Consider the following 21,329-nt stretch of genomic DNA (forward strand, 5'->3'; position numbering starts at 1 on the left):
TTCATATTTTTGTTCAATATATGTTAAAGGCAATTTATGCCATTTATGTAAAAATAAATAAATAATACAAATATAAGATAATTTTGTCGTGTTATGTTATGTTTTACTACAAAAAATATTTTACTGTCTGGACTATAAAAAAACAGGTACTTTTATTAGGCAAACGTAAAGAAACCATCATACAATAATTTAGTTATTAAGTAAATTAACACGGTTTAATATTATACAAAGGCTTATTAAAAGAAAGTCGGGTAAAAAATCGACTACCCTGGCAATACTAACAAAATGTCCACCTCGTTTTATTTAATAATCTGACAAACGCTCAAATAATCGGATTCTTAAATAACAATATTAGTGAGTTCGTTACTTACAGATGAAATGTGATCCCACCCTTATCCCGTTTTATCCCAGCAGTATTTTGACACTTATAAACGACACAACACGGCATAATTGAATTTAAATCGACAGTTGCGTACTAAACGACGTCTACAGAGTAACTAATGGCCAAAACGTAAAACTACTCATTTATTAGTAGTTTAGTTGGCTTTAATTTGATGCGAGTGCGCGGTTTCTGGACTTTTATAATTCTATACTATAGCATTTAATAATATTTGTTCAGTAAAGAAGACATGAAATAAGCACTATTGCATGATGGCACAATTTTCTTCCAGACCGAAGCGATCATGTAGATTTTATTATAATCAAACGATAGTAAACGCCTTTGTTCCTTAGAATTTAGAATTGACGCTGAAAATATAAGCTGTCAGATGAAGTGATTGACGATTGACAGACCCATAGCCTATAGCTCTATATCAAATACTTAATGGCAACATTTGACACATTATGGTTTGGAACAATGCAACGTTTCAAGCGAAACTCATTTATGCATTATCTTCATCCGACATACAAATGCATTTCGCTGCCAGTCATCTTTTGCTGAAGTCATTCGTCTTTCAAGGCGCATTCCAGTATTCTTGAAACCAATCGACTTTATGTCGACTGTTCCGAAGCATTTTATTTTGTGTGCGCGCCGGAATAAGAAAATACAACGTTATTTTTTTACAGTTTTAAAGAAATAAAGGTCTATGAAATACTGTTCATTAAAAAAATATGTACCTGTGTATTTATCATTGCAGGGTTATTCCAATCTATTTTTCTATAATTCGCCTACGTTTATTTTATAAAACTGAAAATACATGTTTGTGTTTATTTTTTTATTTTTTTATTCATTTTATTCACAGTATATTTTTGTTATATTCATTGATACATAAATCCCAACGCCATTGAACCAAAGTCCTGTATTGAGTTTGTTTGTTTGTCCGTGACATCTCCGAAATGGCGAGTCGTAGTGGCCTAAAATTTGGACACGTCAATTAAGATGTGATTTTAAGGTTAACGTTGCTATTTTCCTCTACTCGATAAAAACTTAAACTTTATAAAGATGCCTAGTGCGGCCCTGACATATTGCCCATAATCAACTGTCATTATCAACAGTAAACATACTTTGATTCACAAATTTATCCCCTAAATTTAGATAAAATAGTATGTGAAGTAAATATGTTGATATAAGGAAAGTTTTTAAGCAACATAATACACGTGTCGGGACAATAAATGCCAAAAATCAATGTAAATCATGGGAAAAAATTCGGAATCAATTACCTGTGAAAACCGACTCCTTTAACAGCTTTGACGCTCTCACTGCTGCATCTAAACATACTGCAATTCACCATAGTCGATTTTTATTTATTGTAACGTAAATATCCAAGTTATTTACAAACAAAGCCAAGCATAGCTACAAAAGCATCCGACCAAACCGTTATGTTTATGTTGTCAAATAAAACAAAATGGCCACCAATTGGTTGCTAGCCAACAGACCAACATCGCTTGTGTTCTATGAAACATAGTGTTATGGCTTCTCTCTAGGTACGCATTATTACTCTGAGGTAAATACGTTTTTTTTTTGTTATAAATTTTTATTCTGGTCAAAAAACATAAATATTAAGAGTGATTTTCTTTTTTTTGCTAAAGAATTGGAGTTTTACATTACTACTTACAAGATAATAATTTAATAAAAAAATGGAACATTTAAACTGAAATACTAAATACTAACAAAATATAAATTAGATATGCGAGTATAAACTACAAAATATGTGTATCGGTTTAATATTATTCGTCATAAAATGCATTTGTGTATATATTTATTAGATTCAGAAACATATTAAGTCGGCCTCGTGGTGTAATGGTCAGCGCGTTAGTCTACCATGCAAGAGGTCTCGGGTTCGATTCTCGACTTGGTTTATATGAAATATTTATTGAAAATAGTGTTTTCACGTTTCGAGAATATTTCATAGTCCCTGGACTGGTACCTGAAGCGTAAAACTGATCATCTTAACTTCATGTGACAAAAATGATTAAGATAAGCTGTGATTGGTGTACCGATACAGTTCCCTATGCACCATTAGGTGCGGAAAGGGGACGATGATGATTAAGTAAAGACAACATAAAAAAAGCGTACTAACTTTCTGTTCACTAATTACTCTAGTATGGGGTTATTGGGTGGGGAGGAGCATATAATAGCATACTGACCCCTTTAAAAGTTGTACAAAGAACAATTCTTAAATCCAAAATAAAAGTTTAACTTTCCCAACAAAAATAATTCATTAATTATTCCAAGTTCTTAAAGTGGGCAATATTTACAGATAAAAAATATTCAGTTAAAAGCAAAAATTTTGACATCTTTGCGATTTCCAAATAATTTTGAATTATCAAAATGTCGTACTAAATAATTCCTACAAAATTATGTTTATTTAGGGATAAAAAACTTTGATCGCCTACCTTAAGAAATTAAGAACATAAAAAATATGAATAAATTTAAAATTGAATCAAAGGAACACTCTGTATAATAAATACTATGAATTATTATAAGAATTAAATCAATAAAAATAATTGAGAGATCGAAAAGGTCTCTCTCCAAGCATAAAAAGTTTTTTTTTTTTTCGGAGAGGAACAGCTTTCTTTCTTCTCTAACTCATATATTGTCCGTGTGGCTCGACTGTGGAATCATCTCCCATCCACCATCAAAGATGTTACTACATTATCTCTGTTTAAATCACGTCTGAGGAAACATCTCCTTTCTCTTCCTTGATCTCTCCTCCTTTCCTTATTCCTTTTTTTTTCCTTTTCCCCATTGAGTAATAGTTTTGATTTAAGTTAATTTATAAACAAATACGTTTATTTCTATTTTTAAATATCTTTAACTTTTTAATATTTTTTTTCTATTAAATATGTTATGTAAAAATTGCCATTTGGCAATAACTATACGCAAGGAGCGTGGAATAAATTAAGGGTCACGTATAACAACTCATACAGACAATAATTCGGTTTGCCTAGGTACTGCAGTGCCTCTGAAATGTTTACAGCTGGACGAATAAACACCTTCGCTGCCCTGCTTCGCCAAAGAGCCTGGAGCCTATGGAAACGCCTAAAAAACTCTAATAACGAAATTCTCCAAGCCACTGCAGGGTGGATCCATTCACCGTTGTTCGAGCGATGGCGCGATATGTTAAGACCACCATAAGTTCTGCAATATAAAATTTTATTTTATGTTTATATTTATGTTTATTGTTATATTTATGTTTATTGTTATATTTATGTTTATTGTTATATTTATGTTTATTGTTATATTTATGTTTATTGTGATATTTTTTTTATATTTATAATTATGTTCATGTTTATATGGTAGAATTGGCTCTGCACTATATAGCTATTTTATTGGAATAAAAAAATTAAAAAATAAGCCCGCTAATGTACAAATAACATTATGTACAAAAAGTTAAATAAATAAATTAACAGCATTAAAATAACAAAATTCTAAACTTATATGCCTATGAGATGAATCCTTTATAGTCTATTAATACTAACATTATAGTAAGTTAACCAAATAGGAGAACAGTATTCTAGCTGGGGACAAACAAATATATAATGAAATTCATTATCAAAACAATAAAAAAATCTAGCCCACAATCTTGTCCTAATTTGTCCCGGAGTGATTTATGGCTGCCATAACTCATGCACGAATCAGCCCGCCATCACCAGAGCTGGCGCTGTGTCCGGACGACTAACTGACTACTAACCGTAGCAACGTTGCAACAGATTGCTCTTTTATTATGCAGAAACTTGTCCCGGCCGCAAATCGCATTATTTATGACCTCACACGACACGCGATATGCGGCCCGAGATTCGCAATTAACACGTCTCACGTTAAGTAATTAATTTGTCTCCGAGTGCGGTGATTTACTCCGCAACTGGTGATAGGATCTACAAAGTAGTTTGCAAATAGGTCCTATTACATAAATTACCCTCGTTCATGACTGAACAATCATTATTGAGTGTAAGTAGTACTTACATACATATTATAATACAAAATACATACCATTGAGGTGCGCACTTTATTGTATTTTATTTTATTTCTTAAGTATCAACTCTCACTGCTTCCACCTTCCATAGAATCACTTCTCTACAATTCCGCAGAGTGTGTGCGGACCAACTACTGCTTCACAAAATTATGACAGGAATAGTTGACTGTACAGAACTACTTAGTTTAATAACCATATATGTACCAGACAGGATTTGTAGACGGTACCACCTGTTTCATGTACCAATAAGTAAAACATCGTGTGTTAAAAATGCTTTTTTTCGTAGGACCTTTTCAGTGTACATTACAAATTTTTAATACATAGATTACACAAACATCACTCTGTCAGATTTGAAATTTACACTCAAAATGAATTATGTAACTTGGTAGACATTATGATAATAAATATATACATCTCCTTTTCCCTCCTTATCACCTCTTCAAGCATCCTTGTTCTAATCCCGCTAAAAATAATAATAACTTACTGTTCTTAAAAAAAAGAAAAAAAAAGATTTTTAAAAAATATTTACGAGTACATGAAAATAACATTTTTATATGTTAACATTTTACAACAGAGATGAAGAACATTTAAAAAAAAGGTAATATAGAAGTCTAGGCATCTACAGGGGTTATGACCTATCAATGGCTGGTTTAAGTGGCCACTTTACACACTGTGTAACATTCACCATTCTGCCTATATTTGAACATCTTTATTCCTTCAATTCTTTCATCTGTTGATGTTTGTGAAGTTAAAGGGCTGAAACCTTTATTTATGCGGGTGAGATTCATCTGATTGAATTATTTCACCTACATACTAGGCAACGCCTGAAAATATTATTTTTTCAATTTCTATACTTCTTCATGAACCAGGTAATTTATCAACAATATTTTGAGTTTGTCAAAATTTTTGTAGACAAGGACTGGATTCAACTCCCTGGGGAGCTGTTTATATTAACATTTTACAACAGAGATGAAGAACATTTAAGAGAAGGTAATATAAAAGTCCAGGCATCTACAGGGCTTATGACCTGTCAATGGCTGGTTTAAGTGTATTTATTTGTTTAATATGTATTTATTTAATATGTAATATATTTTCTTTACTAACTTTGTGGAAATCTGTTATAAGTTCTGAGTTTATACACTATAATATATTTGTTTACTATTAATATGTATGTAGAACTGTTGGTTTCCCAAATAAATACAAAGACTAATAATAATAAGCAAAACTTTCTTAGATTGAAAAAAACCAGTGATAAAATTGTACACAAAATAAATCAAAATAAATGCGCAGCAGCCTTTTATAATTGTAATTGTAATTCCTTAGCTAATTTATTGGTTAATAATAAAAGTAAAAAGATCAATTGTCCAATTCAGGAACTTACCTTCTTAATTGTAAAAATACGTGCTAAGCAGGCCAAACGGGTGAAGCATTTAAAACACGCATAAAAGAGCATATACAATCATGGTCTACTAATAAAGACAATTCAAATTTTGCCAATCATTTAATAGAACATAAACATTCCTTAGATTTAAAAAAAAAAGTAAAACTAATTCATGTGCACCCACCTTAAGGCCATAAACTTGACAAACAGGAAATTCTCAAATTTAATAGATTAAAAAAAAACCCAGCATAGAATTACTTAATAAACAGCTAAGACACGTGTATTCCCCATTACTATACCCATTGTTATAATTTTACTAATGACCTTGAACCCTTTGTTTTTCAGAAATCATAATTGACATTAATCAGACTCGCAAAGGATGGGACAATTAAAAATAATATATGTACAATACTTAAACTTATTAGAAATATCATTATATCAGCTCATTAGTTAACTTGAAACACTTTGTAAATGATCTTTAAGTCAAAAATAATTTAATTTCGTTTACTCTCATATAATTTTGAATTCTCTATCCCTTATCTGTTTTGTATAGATACATTGAATTTCTTAGTAAAGATACCAGTCTCGAAGATGTTGCGAAAGCGACAAAACCGGTCACTGGATATTCCAAGTTAGTGAATTAAAGTATCACTCGTCTTTTATTTTCTATAAAACACAAAAACTGAGGTTAAGTATTAATAGTATTTAAACCATTAACTTTAAGGTCAAACATTTTAATTAATGTTATAAAATATTTCTAAATAACCACATACCGACTTTTCTATGTCTACCGGTTTCGAGACGTACCCGTCTCTTCGCCAGGACACCGATTAAACCAATATGCAAAACCCAAAAAAAAAAAAAAAAATTGAAAAAAAAAAATTTTTTATCTTGTTTTGGTTGCATTTATGAACACCTGCTATTTTTTTTCTTTTTTTCTAAAGTTTCAAATATATTTAAGTGTTTGTTTATTCTTTAATTTAATTGAATTTTTTGAACTCCTCTTTTCCACTTTAAAAAAAAAAATTAAACAATTATTTCTGATTCTGTTGGGTTTTTATTTACTCTTACCTTTTCAAAGCATCAAAAACAAAATAAATATATATTTATTATTTTACATGCAATGTCTGTATTCTTTTATTAGAATCATAATTGAAACTAATGTCTGAGCACCCGATGACAAACTATTATTTAATAATTTATCGGGACAAATATGTTTTAATGCTTTATATATTTCTTTATATAATGTATTAATATTGCAATCGTGTGTATTTCATTGAAAAAATACTCTTATCAAATAAATAAAATAAAAAAATATTTTAAAAATTAGGATTTAAAAAATTAGGATTTAAAAAATTAGGATTTAAAAAAAAGTTAACCACGATAATTGTTCCTCAGAAGGTTCGTGGTCTAGCTTTAAAACACGTTTAAAGAACAAAAAAAATGGAATGAAGCCTGCTATCCAATTAGACCTATTTACTTAACTAATTAATTAATTAACTTAATTAATTAATTAATTATTTTAATTAATCTGTTATTAGTTCTGAGTTTATACACTATATCTGTTTGTTTACTAAATATGTATGTAGAACTGTTGATTTCCCTAATGAAATAAAAAAAAAAAAATAATAATAAATAACCATATAAAGTAACGATTTCAACAACATAAAAAATAAAATAACAAGTAATTAAAACAATACATTTGATAAATAAAAAGAAAATGCATACCTTCAAAACGTAATGGTAATGGAAAGGGAATATAACAAACGTCACAAGAAGTGGTAGACGATGAACGAAGGAAAGTAAGAGGAAACATTTGATTGTACTAACGAAAATGATGAAAAAACTTTTATTTATTTAAAAAAAACATATATTATTAATTTAAAAAAAAACAAATTGTATAAAATAAATGCACTCTAGCGGTATAACTTAAATCTTTTTTTTCCAACCGACAAAAACCAGACTGAAGCAAATTGGTGATGAATTTTACTTTCGTAAAAATGCTTTATTTATTTAAAAATCATAGTCTGCATTGTTTAATGGGCTGTTTGACCCATCACGTAATGTAGACAGTAAAAATAAATTGTTAATGGATTGAAAGGAGATAGCTGCTAAACTAGGAATAATACGGCTATCGAATATCTATCTAGTTTAAAAACTATAGTTTTGTTGGTTGCCTGCCTACCCGAACGTTGCATTCCCTGAAACATTGTGCATATTTCAAACTCAACCCTTTAAGATCTTCACCTGAAAAATACACAAGCACCCGAGTAAAAAAAATACAAGACTAGCAGTCTAAGTAAAAAAACACGTATATTTTCTTACATTATAACCACTAAAATTTCAATTTGTATTTGGGAAAATTACAAATAAGTCAGAAGAGCAAAATATTAAAACTGTTTTCATTCATCATCAAACCCGTATTCGCACCATGAAAATACATTCTTCCACATACCCGAAACCGTTGTCTTCCTTTCGGTTCCACTTATAAATAAGCAATGTCTTTTTGTCAATAAGCGAGTTATTTAAAAAAATATATTAGTAAATATAAGTAATATAAATCTTTACATATATAATTATTTTGTACGTGTGCTGTCAGCGTACTCCTCCTAAACGGCTTAACCGATTTACGTGCAGTTTTCAGAAAAATATAGATCTTGTTTTGCGTGTTGGTAGATACAAAAATCTTCCATCGAATATGTAAAAAAAGAGTTAGGAGCATAAATGTCTTATTCATCGATCTACCAGGGTTGCATTCGAAGAAAATGCGTTTGCAAAAAAATGGAAAGGTATTTGTGTGTGTAAAAAAATGTTGTTTTTGAATGTTTAAATACGCATTCGTTTTTTTATGGATCGCAATCCGATTATTTTATTGAATTCCTTATAATTTCTACCCAATTATTTCTTTTAACTGGATTTTAGGTTATATTAAAATAATATTAAATTCAATACATTTTTAAAAATCGTATTCCTACATAAGTACACCCTTTTGTTGGTGAGACGTCCGGAGTTTTACGTTTGCAAAAATAATGACATGTTTGAAAAAATATTTAGTTTATGTTTTGGAATTCAATCATAAACAAGTGCCTACTTAAATTTAATATTTTTTTATTATCAACAATTTTTAATTTTGGAATTTAATCACAAACAAGTAACTAACTAACTAACTAACCATCACGCCATTTCCCCGGAGGGGTAGGCAGAGAGGATAGAATGCCACACCACTCTGTCCTGGCACACTTCCTTTGCTTCCTTCACATTCATACATCTTCTCATGCACGCACGTCGATTATTCCGACTTTTCACATGACCACTTTCAAGAATTTGTTGTACTTGATCATGCCATGTCTTTCTCGGCCTTCCTCGACTTCTACAACCAGACACATTCGCATCATAAATCTTTTTAGCCGTTCTTTCATCATTCATTCGCTCCACATGACCGAACCATCGCAAAAGACCTTTCTTAATTTTGTCGATAATGCTTAACTCAGCCTTGCATTCTGCTCTAATTTCGACATTAGGGCACCTATCATACATTGTTTTTCCGCACATTCGCCTGAGGGATCGCATTTCAACAGCATTCAGTCTACTTTCGTCCCTTTTTTTCCAACTCCATGCTTCGCTTCCATACATTAGGGTTGGTACCAGAACTCCATTATGAACTGCTAATTTAGCCTCTTGCGATAGACACTTATTTGCTACGACAGACTTTAAGGCACCATTAACTCTGTTACCGGCACTAACCCTCCTTTCAATATCCTTGTCCATATTTCCATCTCTAGTAAACATACTACCCAGATATACAAATTCTTCGACCTATTTCAAACTATCTCCATTTACTACAATCTTACATTCAGTCATAGTTACATTTCTTTCAAAGACCATGACGTTCGAGAAACAAGTACCTAGATGAAAAGTATTTTTCCAAAATGATAGCAGGCAAGCCAACGTTCGGACAGGACAATGTCTGTCGGGTCCGCTAGTGTATTATATATCTTAGTTTTAAACATATTTTTTTAAATTGACAATTTCATGTACATCGCGATTTTTATTAAATTTAACTTTACTATTTTCTCTTTCATTGGGAGTTATATGAAGGATCTTTGTCGGATATTATCATTCATCCTCATGCTCATATAGTAAACACGAATGGTAGCAAAAACAGATCACAATAGTGATTAAATTTCTTTGATTTTCACGGCTGTTCAGATTTTATTGTATTTTTTCTCAAAAAAACAAATTTATATCATTTATACAATGGTTTTAATATATCGGTAGGATATATATTTATACAAGTGTCTCATAATCCAAGGTATTTTTTTAAGGGTGTTAGGCCAGCTTATGACTCACAAATGTGACCTTAATAAAAGTGCCTTAGTTTTCGAGAATTTTCTCGAACATCTACGCCTAAGATCAGTTTCTCTAGTGCTACTTCTTCAAATTTTTATATTTTAGAATTCCAATTTGTGTTTCACAATATTACAAATACTGAATAGGTGCGAAGGTTTTCACGGTCACTGTTATCAATATTATGTATCTTTTTTGGGTGATACCGTGTATGTTGGATTTGATCCGACGTTTCGGCTACCATTGCAGGAGCCATCTTCACACACAGTTTTCCCTGAAGATGGCTCCTGCAATGGTAGCCGAAACGTCGGATCAAATCCAACATACACGGTATCACCCAAAAAAGATACATAATATTTACAAATACTGGTTTGCTTTGGTGGAAAAAAATATTAATGCCCGTTCTATGAATTTAAAATAAATCTTTAGGTAACTTTGACTCTTCACCCTGAAAAAAATAAATTATAACGCTAACCTGGCTTATTATTTTAAAAAAATGTATTATTTTTAAAAATTATTATTTAAAAAAAAATTCAATTTATTAAAAAAAATATTTTAAAATAGTATAACATTTAAATAAAAGAATTTGAGATGAATAATTCACTCAGATACCAACATAATAGAAAAATTCCTAAATTCCACACAAGTCATGGTCAAAACAGCTTTGCCTTCAAAGGTGTAAAAAATTATAATAATCTTCCCAATCAAATAAAAACTATTAAAAATATTTATCAAAAAATAAATTTAAAGTAAATCTAAAGAATTTTTTTGAACATGTGTAAAAACTACATTAAATTCTAATTGGTATGAATGTACTATTGTTTTATTTTTTTTCATTTTATAATTATTATTTTCTTGTACTCGTATTTAAAATTATATAAACTCTTATAAATAAACAACTACAACAGTGTAAGTCACTCTCCAGGCACAAGAGTTAGTCTCTATTTTTGGAGAGTTACAGTGAAAACATTTACCAGATGTGTAAAAGTAGATATGTGTAGAATTTTATAAAAACATGTACCTTTTATGAAATTTATTAATAAAAAACAAGCTTCAAATAATATCTGTAATGTGCGAGTGAACTAAGCAAGGAAAATATACCTACTGGGATGTTAAAATAAAGTATACATTTTGTATTGTAAGCTGCAATAATCGGCCAGTTTCACGCATTGAGAACGGGCTATGCTTTTAGATGCTACTATTAACAGTGACGTTCATTCATAATAAATAAAGATTATTTTATTTATTCTTCCATAGTTAAAACAACTATAAACCATTATTGATCAGAGTTAAATATAATGGTAAGCTCAGCATAATCAATTAGATGGACGATTCGCCCCTGATGAGTATTGTATGTATGTGACAATGTGTAGTGAATATGGTGGACTTATTGAACAATAATTATAAAAAAATATCTGTTTTTTTAAAAACCTTAATGAGGAAACTTATCAACCACCTTATCAATCGATGTAAAATTGTTAAGAAAATTTTTAAGAACGCTCCGGCTTAAAATCCAAATTTAAAAAGGGTAGTATTTAAATGATTGAATATAAATGAAAACTGAGGGTGTCAAAAGTACTGACTATGGCGTACTGAAATACTAAGGGGGCGAAAGACTGAGGGTGAAAACAAATTTTGAAAACGGTGACTTGAAAATACGAATTTTATTTACAAGTAATTCAGAACCAATCAGTACAACAATTTTTGAGCGAACACCTAATCTAACCTAACTTTTTTCGCCCAATTTATGAATTAATTCAGACACATAGAATTTTAGTTGCTAGCTCAGATTAACTGTTTCTCTCTATTAGAAGCTCCTAACCTAACCTAACCTAACTTTTTTAGCCCAATTCATTATTTAATTCAGACACTTGGGATTTTAGTTGCTAGCTTAGATTAACTGTTCCCCACTATTAGAAGCTCCTAACCTAACCTAACCTAACTTTTTTAGCCCAATTCATTATTTAATTCAGACACTTGGAATTTTAGTTGCTAGCTAAGATTAACTGTTCCCCACTATTAGAAGCTCCTAACCTAACCTAACCTAACTTTTTTCGCCCAATTTATTATTTAATTCAGACACTTGGAATTTTAGTTGCTACCTTAGATTAACTATTTTTAACTCATTTTACGAATTTTTAGTTATTCATAATTATCGCCAGTGAAGTTAATAATTCGCAAACATAATTTAACGCCACTCGGTTTGGTATTAAAGTATCTCATTAACAGTCATTTATATATTATTTATTCACCCGGTTAATAATTTCCCATTTAAAAATATGTAAGATAAAAAACAAAAAAATATATACATGTAAGTACTCGAATGCATAAATTGCATTTTAATATTACAGTCGAGGCAAAAAAAGGCAAATGTCAAAGGCAAAGTTTAATAAGTTTTATAGTTTGTGTGCAAGATTGATACGATGGATCTATTGCTATGCAATTTTAATAAAAAAATAATTATTCATGTCCTTGAATATATCTCATGCTGGATATACAGAATTGAATGTTTGAAATACCAATGCATGGATATAATTCTGAAGTTGGAATAAATCAGTAGATTGATAATAATTTATCTTCAATGATTTTCTTTTATTTTTCTGATTGACATCCGCGTCAAACATTATTTTTACTGTATGTAAAAAGGAAAAATAGGATACTGTTATATTTACTTTGTTTTATTAACATATTACAACAGAGATGAAGAACATTTAAGAAAAGGTAATATAGAAGTCTAGGCATCTACAGGGCTTATGACCTGTCAATGGCTGGTTTAAGTGGCCACTTTACACACTGTGTAACATTCACCATTCTGCCTATATTTGAACATATTAATTTAATTACTTTATACTAGTTTTTTTATTTTTTACTATTATATCAAACTGCATTCTGTAAGGCAAACAATAAATAAAGTGTTACGGTAAGCAAGAAAGACATTTTAAGTTAAATCAATAAACAAGTAAGCATTTATTATCAAAAAAAATAAGAAATAAAAATATGTATCTATGAAATGCGTATTTGCCAATACTACAGTGCAGTTTGATATAATAGTAAAAAATAAAAAACTAGTATAAGGTAATTAAATTAATATGTTCAAATATAGGCAGAACGGTAAATGTTACACAGTGTGTAAAGTGGCCACTTAAACCAGCCATTGACAGGTCATAAGCCCTGTAGATGCCTGGACTTCTATATTACCTTTTCTTAAATGTTCTTCATCTCTGTTGTAATATGTTAATATAAACAGCTCCCCAGGGAGTTGAATCCAGTCCTTGTCTGCAAGAATTTGGACAACTCAAAATATTTTTTTACTTTGTTTGTTTTTATAAATTCAAGCTTCAGAATAATAAGATTTTCAGTTAATCAAACGTGATTAATATCACGACTAAACGCAATACCCGAGCAGCTTCAATTTTTGCATTAAGTAGAGTAATAAATGCAACAAAACATCACGTCGTTTCCCCGCAAGAGTAGGTAGAGAGGATAGAACACCACATCACTCTAGATTTGCTTACAGATCTCGCTTCCTCTACATTAATACATCTTCTCATATCGCGCGCCGATTATTCCGACTTTTGACATGTCCATTTTCAAGTATTTGTTGGATTTGGTGATGCCATGTCCTTCTCGGTCTTCTTCAATTTCTGCATACATCAACATTTGTATTGTAAATATTTTTAGCCGTTCTTTTGCGGTCCATTCGCTCTACATGTCCAAGCCAGCGAAGAGCTCTTTTCTTGATTTTTGCGATTATGCTTGTCTCAGCCTCACATAATGTACGGATATCTACATTTATTTTTTTATTTATGCTTTATTAAGTTAGTTCATAACATCTTAAGAACTAATATAAACATTTAATAAAAGTACAATTTTTTTATCAAAATTTCTCAATAACATTTTTTTAAAAATTAATTTGAAATATTTTGAATTTTTCTATTTCCTTTATTTCTTCAGGTAACACTTATTGTACAGCTTCAATTCCTTGAAAAATGAGTTTTGAGATTCTGTTTTTCTCCTCATTGGTAATCTTATTTTTTTTAACCCCTTGTTTCATATGTATGACATTGTTGGTTAAATTTTATTATTGTTTTTATTTTATTCATCTCCTTAATTATTTAATGAATAAAAATTGCTGTATTATATTTAATTTGTTGCTTTACCGTGAGCTAGTGCATCTCTGATACATAGTTTGATTACATATTCGCCCGAAAGATTATTGCCAGCATTCAGGCTACTTTCATCCTTGTTTATCCAAGTCCAGACTTTGCTCCCAGCAATACTTTTTAAAAATATAAATGTCAGCTTTTCGCTATTCACGGAAGTTGAGATTCGTTGATTTATTTATTTATCTATTTATTGTTATCATTATATTACATACACAAAATTATAATTTATGCAAAGTTTCTTTGACTGCCTAACTAGGGTTATTAACCCCGTTCTAAGATAGTAAAAAATATAAAAAACAGTAATCGATATATAGAAACAGTTATAAAGATACAGGACAAAGTAAAAAACTAGTAAAAAATGGAGTAAAAACATGGTAAAAAATGTAGTAAAAAAAAACATTAAAATATGTCTATAAAAATATTTTGAAACTCAGTAAAATGCGAAATATAAATAGAACACATAGTAAAAAACATATTTAAAGTCATAGTAAAAAAATGAATGTATATGCATAGCAAAAAGCTATGATGTAAATAATAATTAGCTTTTTTTTATCAAAATTAAATTTACTCGCATAACACACATACAAAATTCCACACACTACATTCCACATCATCTCTCCATACTTCACACTACACACACCACATTCCAAACGCACAACATATATTGCGTCTGTTTTTTTTCCAAATGCAGAGTTTAAGAGGACACAAAAAAGACGATAAATTAGTCAATTGTGTATTTTTTAAAATTATTTTACAATACATAACAATAAGTCCGCTGGCAGGGAGACTACAGAGGAGGTGGACTGACGACGTCGTCGAACTCGTGGGCCATGGATGGAAACAGAGTGCCCAGGACAGAAAAATGTGGAAAAATTTGGAAGAGGTCAATCCAGCAAGGGAGAGAAACGGGGTGATAAGAAGAAGAAGAAGAAGAAGAAAAAAAAGAAGAAGAAGTATACTGGGCAAATATTGCGAGCAGTTTTGATAGCTTTATTCCCTCGATTGAACACGAATAAAAGGTGTTGAAAATGCCCACTTTCGTGGCGTGTAATTTTTGTAATTTTGTGGCGTATTTTTATTTTTTATGCTTATTTTTTAATAATAAAAAAAATGGACACACGTTATGTTTATACCCTATACATTGTGTGGTGTTCGTAATTGGTGCTGTGTTAAGTTTATGTTTTAATAATAATTTTATATCATATCAGTATGGCACTGTGAACACATTAATTACAAAAAAAACAGGGACTCCATGGATAAAAATACGTATTTAATTAAGCAACTAAATAATTTGTAAAATTACCTAACCTACCAAAAAATAAAAAAAACAGTTTTTAGTTATTAAGTTTTATTTTTTCCTATTTGTTTTTTTTTAATAAGAAATCTTGTATTGAAAGTGGTAACATATCATTAAATAATGTCTTATTTTAAATGTGTAAAATAATTAGAATTGCATCCATGAAGCAGACCCTAATCTCACGTCTAACCATTGCATTCTTCAATTGAATCTATATATTTCAGTACAATGCAATGTCTTGTAAAATATAAACAAGTATTCTGGATTGTAGGGTTAAAACCGTTCCTGTCTACAAAAATTTATATTAAAATCTTTGACATTTAGTTATCAATTTGAAAACGTTTTTTAGTTACGACAGTAAAACTTTCGTTATATCAATAATAGTTTAATTATGTCCAAATGTTTGTAGACATGGATGGAAGTTATTAAGATTGAAAAAGATAAATAATTCAGCCAGATGAATCTCACCAACTTCAATGAAGGTTTCAGCTCTTTTATTTTAGAAAAGTCAATAAGTTGAGGAAATCTAGATGTTTAAACACAGGTAGAATGATGAATGTTGCTCATTGTGTAAAGTAGCCACCTAAAGATGAGAGATGAGACTGTTAAAAGGGATTGTACCGGATAACATAATTCGTGAAGCGAAACATATGGGCGAAAGTGTGTATTTAAAATTCTGTAATGTCCTGCCGGTAAAAAAACTTTGTGACTACAAATTTATTGTAGATCACTTTGTTGATCCGGAATATAAAAAAAAGAGTTTCCCACACCCACAACATTAGATTAAAAACTAAGGGCTCCCTGATCGTTCCCCGAATTACAAATTACTTCAGAGAGTAAACATTAAATTGCGTTATTCCAAGGTTGTTCAATAATATCCCACAAACCATCATTAACATGATTGATCTCCAAATGAAAAAAAAGAACTGAAAAAATATCTTCTGAATGCTCTATAGTGCCTATAAATAATAATATAATATAATATAATATGAATATAATAATGTAAAATAAACCTGTCATTAAATAAAAAGAATGTGTCTCACTGAAAAGTCTTTAGACTTAGTGGGTAACAAATTGTTATATGTATTTTAAATTATTAAATAAACGCTGCGTTGAAACTGAAAAACCGTTATTTACAAAGTGTTTCTTAGTTCACCATAAAATAATGTATGTGTAAATATGTAAACAAAAAATGTACCCCACCAACAAGCCTTGGTTTTGTGGGAAAAAAAAACTATATTTATTTTATTTTTGTTATTTAGAATACAAACAGGTGTACAGGCTAAATTAATAAGACTGCAAAAAATAAATACATAAAAATAGTAGGGCCTGCCATCCAATAAGATAACAATGTACAAATAACATTATGTACAAAAAGTTAAATAAATAAAAAAACATGCATTTACTTAATTGTAACAAAATAGAGCGACGATGGTCTACTGAAAAATATTTTCCATCTCTGTTTCAATAAATTTCAGTATCGTAATTTCGTTTTTTTCGACTTAAATCATTTTTATCATGAGTCCTCAATATCAATGTCCAATAAATTATAATTATCTACCTAGACTTAAATAAAATTAACTTTTCTGCGTCCGACTCGAGCTGTCTATTAAATTACTATAATTATTGTCTGTTCTAATGTGGTTTGATTTAATAGGAAACGTAATTATAACAAAATAGCGAGATATGCAAAACTTCATAATTATTATGTTTTAATAATTTACAAGCTGCATTGCGATGCATTTTTTTTACATAAATTAAATAATAAATTGTACCCATATTCCGCATAACAGACGAATATTTTTTATTTATTTTATATCTCGACGTTAATAATCGAGTCTCTTATTTCGAAAAACAATCATTACCATCATGCCCCTATCCGGACCCGATGGTGCATAGGGCACTGTATTGGTACATTAAATACAAAATAAATTGATCATTTGTTTCGTGAAGGTAGGATGATCAGTCTTACGCTTGAGACGCCAGTCTTGGGACAGTGAAATATTGCAGTATAAAATAACTTTTTAGACAGATGTTTTAAGTCTGTAAATATATAGGTCAGCCTTGTGGTGTAACGGTCAGCGCGTTTGCCTACCATCTCGGGTTCGATTTCCGGCATAGTTGATATGAAATATTTATTTAAAAAAGGGTGTTTTCACAATACAATATTTCATAGTCCCTGGATTGGTACCTGAAGCATAAGACTGATCACCTTATCTTCATGTAACAAAATTGATCGAGATATACTGCGATTGGTATACTCGTACCAATCCAGTGCCCTACGCACTATTAGGTGCGGAAAAGGAATGATGATGATGATGAAATATATGTGTAAAGTATGTATTGTAAAAGTAGGTATAAATATATATATATTATGTGCATATACATGTATGTATTTATACGCCTATATATATTAATAAATTTGTTTTTTTTGAAAAAGTTATATTTTTTAAATTTTTAATGGTTTATTTATTTACTGTGAATTTTTTTCCGATTTTATATAATATTGTATACTTGCCAAACAAAACAGCCATTTATTTGCAAGTTCAACCTGAATTATTATTTTTTTTATTTCTTTATGTATGTTTAAATGTTAAATAAAGGTTTATAATAATTAAATAAAAAAATTAAAGTGTTTCAGAAATCGAACCTTGGGTAAACGCGCTAAACGCTACACTACGAGGCGGACTTTTATTTACTCGATTTCATAATTAATTATTTTTACCTAAGAGTAGCCATCGAGTCAAAAACACCCGTCCAGGGATCTGGTTTTATTTCATTCACAGATTGTATCCTTTATCCACTCAGACACAGACTAAAATATATAAACAAGAAATATGGATCTTCAATCATAGCCAGAATAGTAAATATTACACCGTGTGTAAAGTCGCCAATTAAAAATACTGCAATGTAGGTCCATCTTTTAAATCCAGATTAATTTATTTTATTTTTATTTATTTATTCATTTTTTTACATCATAAACAAAGACTAATAATAAAATAGTGTGACCTCACTGAGATTTCCCGTGCTGAGGACAATTAGCAATATACTTTTTTAAAAACATTTTTACATGTAAAAATAAACAAATAAGACCAAACAATACAGAGATACTTAAAAAAATGTTCAGAAAGTTTTTAACACTACGTATTTAAGTTTATATTTAAGTTTTTATTCATCTCCGCTTTCCCAAGAATCGAACCCAGGACCAGGTAAAAGCGCTTACCATTACACCACAAAGCAGTCATATCTCATAACTTCCGTTGATCCCTTTTTCTCTTACATCACTTCACATTACAACCATTAATATTGTTAATTTTAATCAAATTTTTCTACTGAAATTTGTATAACTGCTAAAATCGCTTTAATGAAATTTTATCAACTACCTTTGGTTTAAAATCTTCTCCTTATATTGCTTTTTCAAATTTTAAATATTACTTGCTATACCTGTTATTCTTTCTTTTTTCTCTGCTGCATTGACATGTTTTTATACTTTTGAACTACTTTTAATTACTTATATTGTAAATGTATATAAAATCAATATATTGCTGCTCTTACTATGATGTGTCATTAATTTTGAAAATGTTTTTAAATTGACTTAAATTTATTGTCTTTTTCACAACAGGCCAGGAGGCCTAATTACAGTGGTGAATTACATCACAGAGCACCCAGGATTGAGAAAAATCACATTTTAATTTTTGTGTTTTCACCGGGAATCGAACCCGGAACCTTCCGTGCGTGAGTCAAGCGTCTTGACCACTACACCACGGAGGCCGCCAATGCGCCCTTTGTCTTATTCCAACGTTCATTACGAAAAAGATAGTGATTGGGCTACAAATGTTTGGACATACTGTAAAATAATGACTTGTTTGAGTAGAAATTTTCTGAGTAAAATGTCGTTGACACGACGTGTTAAAAATGGCAAGTTACTTTTCTCGTTAGTATAGGTTTTGTTAACTTTACCTCTGCGAAAATTCTCGCCTCAAAGTGTATCGAGCCCTTACCGACAAAAGATAGTCAGCGTCGGCACGTTTGTTTATTCTTTGGTCGAAGTAAACATATTAAGTAATGGTAACTAAATTTAAAAAAAGTTTTCAAATAATGTTAAAACTCACATAATTTAACCCTTTGATCTCTGAATGCAGATTTAGATTAGATTTAGAAGTAGATTAAATTCAGATGTAGATTAGATTAAGATGTAGATTAATTTTAGATTGGTATTTAGATTTAGTAGAATTTCGAATTTACTCTTTTTGAATAATGTTATTTATACTGCCGTATAAGGCAAAAAGGCAGCTTTTTGCAAAAGTCATATTTTGAGATATGAAAACATATTGAATCATAATAAACAAAACGTTTTCAAATAATGTTATAGCTCACATATTTTAACCGTTTGATTCCTGAATATAGATTTAGATTTAGTAGAGTCAAAATTCAAACTAAAAGTAGAAATATTTGTTTATCAACCTCCTTAATTAAATGTTACTTTTTGACATTTAAGTCATATACAAGTTTTTTTATTTTAAAATTAAGGAATTAAGTTTTTTTTGTTTTTTTTTTCTCAATGTTTTTTCTACAGTACTTGAAGTTCTATTGTTAAGTAACTTGAAAACCTTATTTTATAATTTTCTTCACCATGTCATAGTATGTATGTGGGTGAATGTGGGAGTGTGCGTGTATATGTGTGTATAATTAAACATGCGCATTGGCATGCATATGTGTATGCACTTGTTTATAAAAAAACTTTTTTATAACTTCATTTATTTTTTTTAATATATGGGTATTTTGTACTTAAATTATTAATATTGTAATCCCACAGCAAGCACAAGAGATTGCTTCTTTTTTGATGTGGTATTTTGTTTCGTTTTTTATTTCTGTACTCATATTTACTTTATAGTAGATCAAACAAAAAATAAATTAAAAATAATTTTTACTTTCTATTTTTGAATAATCGATCTTTTTGAATAGCCGTCATACGCAAAAAGATTCCGAATTTCAACACGTCTATCTTCAAGTATTTGTTGGATTAAGTCATGCCAGGCATCAAACTCCGGTGACAGCTGTCATTGAGCGAAGGCGATACGGTTGGCTTGGCCATGTACTGCGGATGTCTCCTGAGAGCCTTAACCACGCTTGCCTATTCTACAAGCCATCAGGTTCTCAACGTCCTAGACGTCCACTGCTTACTGTTCGTCGACAGTTCATATCGCAACCACGGGATGCGAGATACACTGGAGCTGGGAGCCAACAAAGATGCTTGAAAGATCTTTGTGGATACCATATGCTCCAATTAGGCAGCAGACATGGAATGATAACGTTGATGGTCATGCCATATCTTTTTTAGTCTTCAACGCTTTCTGCATCCATCGACATTAGCATCGTAAATTTTTTAGCCGTTCTTTCGCTGTCCATTCACTCAACACGGGCAAACCAATGTAAAACTCCTTTCTTGATATTGTCGATAATGTTTATCTCAGTTTTACATAATGTTGGTACGGATCTCGACATTTGTGCACCTATCGTACATATTTATACTACATATTCGTCTATGACAGTGTTTCCCAGCGTTCTTTATGCCATGCCTCATTGTAGTCTTTTCAAAAGTCAGATGCCCCACAGGCATCTTTTTAAAGTAAACAGCAGGTAAATTTTCAAATCATATTTTAATATGTTTGTAAACACATTAACTCCTAATGAAATTAAATAAAACTTATTATAATACATAT

At 30.2% G+C, this 21,329-nt stretch overlaps 1 protein-coding gene across 1 annotated transcript in view; it reads right to left on the minus strand.

Moving 5' to 3' along the window:
• Positions 1-796, minus strand: part of Fs (Follistatin) — a 71,915-nt gene extending 71,119 nt beyond the window's left edge. Inside the window, exon 1 of the mRNA XM_088236722.1 lies at positions 793-796. Coding sequence (XP_088092848.1) covers positions 793-796 — 4 coding nt within the window. The remainder of the gene's footprint in view (positions 1-792) is intronic.
• Between the last annotated feature and the right edge of the window lie 20,533 nt (positions 797-21,329).

This window comes from Micrasema longulum, unplaced genomic scaffold, assembly GCF_059751315.1.
Source record: "Micrasema longulum isolate JH-2025_06_02 unplaced genomic scaffold, ASM5975131v1 h1tg001597l, whole genome shotgun sequence".
Classification (NCBI taxonomy): Eukaryota; Metazoa; Arthropoda; class Insecta; order Trichoptera; family Brachycentridae; genus Micrasema; species Micrasema longulum.